This window comes from Leptopilina boulardi, unplaced genomic scaffold (assembly GCF_019393585.1).
Source record: "Leptopilina boulardi isolate dan_hultmark-lab unplaced genomic scaffold, ZJU_Lbou_2.1 LbouV2_379, whole genome shotgun sequence".
NCBI lineage: Eukaryota > Metazoa > Arthropoda > Insecta > Hymenoptera > Figitidae > Leptopilina > Leptopilina boulardi.
The window spans coordinates 50,161-58,312 of record NW_026137950.1 but is presented as its reverse complement, the minus strand read 5'-3'; the positions used below and the strand labels follow the sequence as shown (position 1 = coordinate 58,312).

At 27.4% G+C, this 8,152-nt stretch overlaps 1 protein-coding gene across 1 annotated transcript; it reads left to right on the top strand.

Annotated features, from left to right (window-relative positions):
* Nucleotides 1-2,693: 2,693 nt before the first annotated feature.
* Nucleotides 2,694-7,804, top strand: LOC127287973 (uncharacterized). Its single transcript, XM_051315141.1, has 3 exons — nt 2,694-2,943; nt 3,250-3,480; nt 7,632-7,804. Exons 1-3 carry the CDS (start codon nt 2,694-2,696, stop codon nt 7,802-7,804), a joined length of 654 nt encoding a protein of 217 aa, XP_051171098.1.
* Nucleotides 7,805-8,152: the final 348 nt, after the last annotated feature.

Sequence of the window (8,152 nt, the reverse complement as noted above, 5' to 3'; positions counted from 1 at the left end):
CAAAAGATTAATAAATTTCTTTATTTAAAATTTTTGAACATGTTAAAGAAAATTGAGTCAAGACTCGATATAATGCAAAAAAAAATAATTACTTATTCTTTCTTTTTTTTTTTTTTTTAAATAAGGATTCATTAATTCGAGGAATGGAAAAATGGAAAATTGAAATGGATAAAATAATTATTAAATGAATGACATTTCAATCAATTTTTAAATAAAAATCATAAATTAAATTTAGAGAATTAAATTCATTCTTAAATAATTCCAAAATCAATAAAATAATCAATTAAATTGAAAAGAAATCATTTTAAATTAAATTGAAATTCTAAATTAAATTAAATTCATATTTAAAGAAAACTAAATTTAGATCTAAAGAAAATTAAATTCATTATTGAAAAATTCAAACAAATAAATAATTTTGAGATATCATTCATAAATGGGAAAATAAAATTTTACCAGAGAATTCCAGAATCAATATTTTATCAAAATGGCTGACGGCAACGAATATCTCCAATGATTCTCAAACAATTCCTTTTTATTATTTTTGAATCTTTATATATTTCCTTTATCCTTTTTATTTTTCCTTTTTATATTTAAATGATTTATATATATATATATATATATATATATATATATATTTTTCAATTGAGATCCCAAAAATCAAATTAAATTAAATGATAAAAAAAGCGTCTAGCTTACACGAAATCACATTAATGAATGAATAAAAAAGACGTTGTTTGTTTTCTCCTAGGAGATTTTCGTTACCAACGAAAAAAAAATGAATATCTAAAAAAAAATAAAAAGATCGGGACAAAAAAGAAAGTTTGACGGTCGATAAAAAGATTTTCATCTATATCTTGACGCTGATTGGTCCAAACTGATTAAGTGCGAAATTCAAATTCAATAATAAATGTTGTTGACAAAAATTGTTTTCTTGAATAATAATAATACTTCTTCTTGATTAACGATTTTAATACGTTAATCCGACGCAAGATGGTAAATCCTTCATTCTTCTCCAATATAAATATTAATTAATTCGGAATTAATATTGAAATTTACAAAGATAATGCCACACTCAAGTAAAAATCTTCAAACTTCGAATTGACATAAATCCAAAACATCAAACATTTTATATGGGCTTTGGCTAACCGCAGCAATAGAAGTTTTAAATAGTAATTTAAAAATATAAGGAAGCCTTCCAATAATCATAATAATTTTTGAGTGTTTCGCCAGGAAACGAAGTCAATGATATTCTCAGGGTGATATTTGCATAAAACGTGAAAATACTTGGCATCTCTCAATTATCCAATTAATGGGTACATCGGAAGTGAATATTGTCTCGAAAATACATAAATAAAAAGGGATTACAGACATTAATTCTTAATATTAAATTATTATTAAATAAAATTTTTCCATTTCTCGAATCCATAATGTGATTTCGTCTAGTAAATTTGTGATATTGAAATATCTCTTTCGGGAATGATAAATAAAGTTATTAAATATTTTGAAAAATAAATAAACTTTTGTGATTTGTAAAATTGTAAATTTTACAACGTCACAATATTGTATAAAATTTATCTTAATTGTAATCAGTATCATTGAAGGATGAAATGACAATTGTTAAATATTAGATGTTTTTTTATTATAATTATGACAACAATATTAATTATATTATATTATAATATATTATATTATATAATAATATATTTTTTTTATCTTAAATTTTATTATATTATATTATATTGCTGTAAATTGCCCCACAAACACATGGAGATTTTGCAAATTTTTGAGAAAAATGTTCGTAATAAATCGAAAACCCTTTAAAAAATTTCGGTTTTTATTTTTATTATCCAGAGTAAACCTTTATAATGAGATTTTTGTTTGATTTTACATATATTACTTGCCCGGAATTAAGTGCACCAAAAAAGGTTCGTTTTGGAAGACTACACCTAGTTCTCAAAGAGAAATAATAACACTACACTTACTGCATGGTTTGAATTAAATAAGGTAGATTCAGGAGCACGAAATTTACTATATGTTAATATTCCGCAACATTATGTTTTTTGTAAATTAAAAAAAGTTTGGAATAAAAGAATTAAAATAAAGAAACCTATTATAAGTAGAATGTACATAGTAAGTTCACGTTATCGTGAAAAATTTCATCTTAGATTATTGCTCTTACATGTAAAAGGTGCTACGTCATTCAATGATTTAAAAATATTTAATAATATTATATTGCCAACATTTTTTGATGCCGCGAAAGAAAGACAACTAATTTCATCAAATGACGAATGGGACACATGTCCTAATGAAGCTTGTGAAACGCAATTTCTAAGAGCAATATGTGAATTATTCGCCTACATATAAATATATCATAATCCAATTAATGCTTGTGAATTATTTGAAAAATATAAAATGCACTTCTATTATCCAAAAATAAATCCTGAGCAAGGAGAAATTTGGGCTTTAAGAATAATAAGGAATATTCTAATAATGAATAGTTTATCGTTAAAAGATTTTAATTTACCAACAAATATTGAATTACATTTCCCCATTTGTTACGTAGAACCATCCATTGATAGTGAAATTAAACCTAGAGAAAATGGGTCCTCATTGATGATGGTCCTGGAGGCAGTGGTAAAAGTTATTTACTGAATGCACTTATTGAATTCTTCAATGAAAATGAAATTTCCATAATGTCAGTGGCATGGACAGGGATGGCAGCAACTTTATTGATAAATGGCAAAACTGTACACACAACGTTTAAATTACCATTGACGATAAATGAACAAACAATATGCAATATAAATCCTAATACAATTGATGGCAAAAAAATTAAAGAATGTCAAGTAATAATTTGGGATAAAATAATCATGACTTCAAAGCATGCTTTTGAAGCAGTACATAGATTGTTAAGAGATTTATGTATAAGTACAGAAAGTTTTGGTAATAAAATTATTATTGCATCTGGCGATTTTAGACAAACTTTACCAATTGTTAGACATGGAAATAGAACATTGACAGTAAATAATTGTGTTAAAAAAAGTGAATTATGGTCAAATTTTAAATGTTTCACATTAACTGAAAACAAAAGGGTATCTAATAATGAAAAAGAATTCAAAACTTGGCTTCTACAAGTAGGAAATTTAAAATTTAACAATACATTTGAAGAAAATAATGAAGTAGTAAAATTACCTAATGAAATAATATGTAATGATGATCTAATTACTGAAATTTATGGAAAATCCATAGATTCAAATGAATGTGATATTCAAGAAAAAGTAATATTAGCACCAAGAAATAATGATGTATTTGAATTAAATGTTGTTAAACGAATGACAGGTGAACCTAGAGAATATTTAAGTATAGATACATCTGAAGAAGATGAAAAGTGTGACACAATAACTAACTTAATACCAATTGAAGTATTAAATACTTTAACTCCAAATGGACTTCCTCCTCACAAATTAATATTAAAGATTGGTGCAATTGTGATACTTTTAAGGAATATTAATTTAGAAAGAGGTCTTTGTAATGGAACAAGACTAAAAGTTATTAAAATGGGTAGTTTTTCTATTCATGCACAAGTACTAAAGGGAAATTATTAAAATGAGATTGTAATTTTGCCACGAATTACATTGTCACCGTCTAACGAAGAAATACCATTTCAAATGTCAAGAAAGCAATTTCCAATAAGGCTTGGATTTGCTTTAACAATAAACAAATCTCAAGGCCAATCTTTCCAAAAAGTAGGCATATACCTTCCATCACATGTTTTTCGTCACGGCAGCGTTGACAAGTTAGTGGTTTTCCCACTAAATTTAGTAAGATTTTGGTCCTTCAGTAACATTTTTAGTAGGAAAAATATTTTAGTAGGAAATTTAGTATCTTTTTTTTTCTTTACTGGTTTTTTATAGTGTTTTTACTTAAATGTAATTTTTTCTACGTAAATTGTATCTGAAGTATTAAAAGTGTGGTCACTGAGTTTAAACTATGTAAGTGAATTTGATTCGTTACACTGATGGCGATTCAAAATTAGTCACACAGTTCTATAAGAAAGGATGCTCTTCTACGTGCCAAGCCATGCACTGTTGTTTAGTACAGTTTATTCGTGAAGTTTATTTTATTAATGCAATGTCTATTCCATGTTCTTAAGTTCATAAATTTTATAAATAAATTGTAACTGGAATTAATATTTAAGGGAGAGTCAGTAGTGGCGAGACACGTTTTGTTTTTTTGTTATAGAACTCATATTTTCAAGAACATCAAGTCTGTATATATATCCATGGACAGGTGTGACTCTATTCTGCAAATTTAACTTATAGAGTTACAGAACAGATATTGGAAAAAAAAGTTATTGCCGATTTACGATAATGTCTCGCGACTACCGGCATAAAAAATCGTCCGTAGTGGCGAGACACTATCTTAAAATCAGAGTCTTCATCGTTAAAACGTAACAAAAACAAAGGAATCAAAGAGAAAGAGTATAATAATTGATGCCTTTAAATCATAATATTGTTTCATTCAATCATAAAAATACAGGCAAATATTTTTCTGATTGTGAGCCGCTAATCCATGTCACAGTTATTAAAAACAAATAAACTTTTCTTCCTGTTCATCTTTTTCAATTTAAACTATAGTTATGAAAAGTATTGTCGACAAAACGTACAAAAATTATATCAAATTCATTAGGACATGTACAATATTATTAGATATAAAAAAGCCACTGCCGACAACAAGTGTCTCGCCAATGCGGAAACAGCATTTTTCGGTAATGACGATGTACAATCCTATGCATCGAACAATAATTCATAGTGCTCTGGAAATTTTGAAGGAAACTTAAATACTAAAGACTCAAAACATTTAACCCTTCAGAAAATTCCGGAAATTTTTATATATTATCACTTAAACCGATGGGAAATAAAACTTTTAAAATATCTTGAAACTGTTATTAACAGTATAGAGATATTTCGTACATCAAAAACGTATGTATCATATTGAAAAGTTAAAGCACAATAAAACATGACTTTCTGACCAGAAGTGCCAGTACAGTCAGTTCAGCTGTCTGAAATATCCTAATGTCTCGCCACTGCGGACAACGCCCTAAATAAATGAAATTCCAAAAAAATGTCTATCATTATTGTTATATATTTATTACCTTGAACTATATTAAATTTTATTAAACTATTCTCTAAGATTAAATAACCTTTGCATAAATAGTCTCAAAAATTTTAAAATTTGCGTTGAGTTAAGAATTTTTACGTTTTCTATTTATTTATTTTTATTTTTCTAGTGAAAATTAGGGAAAAAAATTTTTTGTGGAAAAAATTTATTTTTAGTGGAAAATATCTAGCCATCTAGGGGAAAAGCGCCATAGGCATCTGACAACACTGAGTCTCGGACAATTATATGTTGCTTTATATAGAGTAACTTCAAAATATAATCTTAAAGTATTATTAAATAAAAATTCAAGTATTACACATAGCGAAAAACCATTAAAAACAAAAGGCAAGGAAAAAGACATTTATGTAAGAAACATTGTTTACCAAGAAGTATTACAATAATATTTAACACATGTTTTAAAAAAATTCGACTACGAGGAAATCTAATAACTCTACTTTATAAATAAATTATATCATTGAATTGGAAATGGCTGCGTTGAACAGTAACGGCAGCGCCATAAAAAAATATTATAATTCATATTATCCTAACTAAAAATTTAAAAAACAACAATAAATAATTTTAAAAAACCATAAAAAATTGTTTATATGTAACTTTTTAAAAATAGAGTAATTTTAAAGGTATATATCAAAAAATTCGTAAAAAATTGCATAAAATTGCAAAATAATCCTTTTTTTGGGATGAAAATGCAAAATAACCCTTTTTCGGGTTAAAATTGAAAAAACATGTTACAAAAAAAAGTATGTAAGATTTTCTAAAAGCATATGACAAAGTATTTTGATTTATTTGAAAATAAGTGAAAATAGATTTTCCAAGGACGGTGTCTAGGTCACGGGGTCGGTGTCGTTTTTGGAAATTTGTTAACTTAATATAATAGAAGATTATTTGCTAAAACATCATCAAAAACTTGGCCTCAACAAATTAGAAAAAAACATTAAATTGACAAAACATAACTCCCATGACACACTCTTACTCTCAAGAGGAGATTCTGCCCTAACTTACCCACGGTGATCCTCTTTGATCTCAACACTGGTCAAGAAAATCCAGAAAGTATAAATTGGTCCGTTAAATAAAAGGGTTTTTTGAGGGAAACGATCATTTCCCATTAACATTACATTCTTTACACTTCTTTAATTTTCACTCATGAAATTCGATTTATTAATTCAAGGAAAATGCATTTGTCTGCATACTTTCACAAAAACTTAAAAGTACCTAAACCTACCTACCTAAACTTTGTTGCTGCTCTGTTTTTAATTCTAGATTTTTCAAATTAAGGGAGTCACCCCGTGTGATGGGTTTAAAAAATTGATTTTTTTTCATAAATTTGATCTACATATGTAAAATATGTGGGTAAGGCGATTTTTTGATATACAACGTCCTTAAGAAGCACTAATAAGCCAGTGTGTTCAATCGCGCGGTTAGGTGTACTTAAACTTTTAAACGCGTTTTTCTCGAAATTCCTTTTTCGAACTGGCTTCCATGATATCTCAGAAACCACTTGACCGATTTTGATCAAATTTACAGGTCCTGTTCAGTACATGTGTGACTATCACTTGAACTAAGATAATTGAAAAAGGTCAATTAGTTTTCTTTGTATACGACAAAATAGACATAAAAAATCGTAATTTAAAAAAAATATTTCAAAACTGCATAAATAATTCAATTTTTAATATTTTCAAATAATTCTTGTTCCGTTAATTGCTACAGCCCTACAGATTAAAATGCTATTTTACTTTTTGATTTTGGAATAAATTACATTTAACTATTATAAATTGTGTATTCTAATTCCATATTATTTAAGATCAGTGGCCCAAAGATTTGATTTAGCAAAATCATCGTTTCATGCATGTTTTATTAGAGTTGTAAATGTTTTAAATGAAATAGCTCTAAATGTTGTAAGTTGGCCTACAAGACAAAACCTAATAAATGTAAAAAAAAATTTAGACGTATGTCAGGATTGAGCGATGTTATTGGAGTAATTGATGCATCATTCATTCCAATAAACGCACTAGAAGTAAGTAGCAGTAATAATATACGCGTATAATATGGGGACAAAAGTGAATACCTGACACTCATACGTATATTTTTTGTTGTACATATGTTATTTATAACAATTAATTTGACCTTTATTTTACAATTATCATATTTTGAGATTGATGCTCAGTATTATGTCTGTCGAAAGAGATTTCATGTACTTATTTTACAAACTGGGTGTGACAGAAATCTTGCGTTAAATGATTGTTTTGCTGGATACTCTGGTTCAGTTGGAGACTTGAGAGTTTTCAGAAATTTTGATTTATACAAATAAGTTGATGTCAACAGGGAAGCTTTATTTCCAAACGAGGAGTATGTAACTGGGGATAAAGCATATCCAGTTTTGCCATGGTGTATACCTCCGTATTTAAATCGTCGAAATTTTACACCAGTAAGTTAAAAATGACACTGAAATACAGCATGTTGGGTGTTTCACAATATTTGCTTAAGCATTATTGATGAGGACATTGAAGATTACATTAGGGCTGGTGCCGAAATTGAAGACAATGAACCAGGGGAACCTATGAAAGTGAATAATAAAGCAGAAGCAGAAGGAATGGCAAAGAGAGATTATATTGCTGTACGCTTATGAATAAAGCGAAGCGTTTCATAAACCTTTGTTTAAACAATAAATGTATTTAATGATCGACTATATGACCTACAATTAATTAAAAATGTATGTTAAACGAATGAATTGCAATTTTTTATAAGGAGGGTCGTTTTCAAATACAATCCCTTATATAGAAACATGAAACTGAGAAAAAAATATAGAAAATAATTATGGTTAAGTGCACGACGTTTTTAAGAAACGAATATTCAAGAAATGAATGATGATGATTACCTCTGGGTTATTATAAATTTGATTCAAAAACAAACCTCAAAAATCATAATTAGTGAACATGATATGAATAATTACACAGGCACACAAAAAATAAAAAGC

Excerpts from the sequence above, each read along its gene's own strand:
- LOC127287973 (XM_051315141.1), top strand. The coding sequence starts at position 2,694 with ATGTCAGTGGCATGGACAGGGATGGCAGCAACTTTATTGATAAATGGC. Across the intron at positions 2,944-3,249 it reads TATAAGTACAGAAAGTTTTG|ATTCAAATGAATGTGATATT; the intron begins GTAATAAAATTA and ends GAAAATCCATAG. Across the intron at positions 3,481-7,631 it reads CAAATTAATATTAAAGATTG|CATGTTGGGTGTTTCACAAT; the intron begins GTGCAATTGTGA and ends ACTGAAATACAG.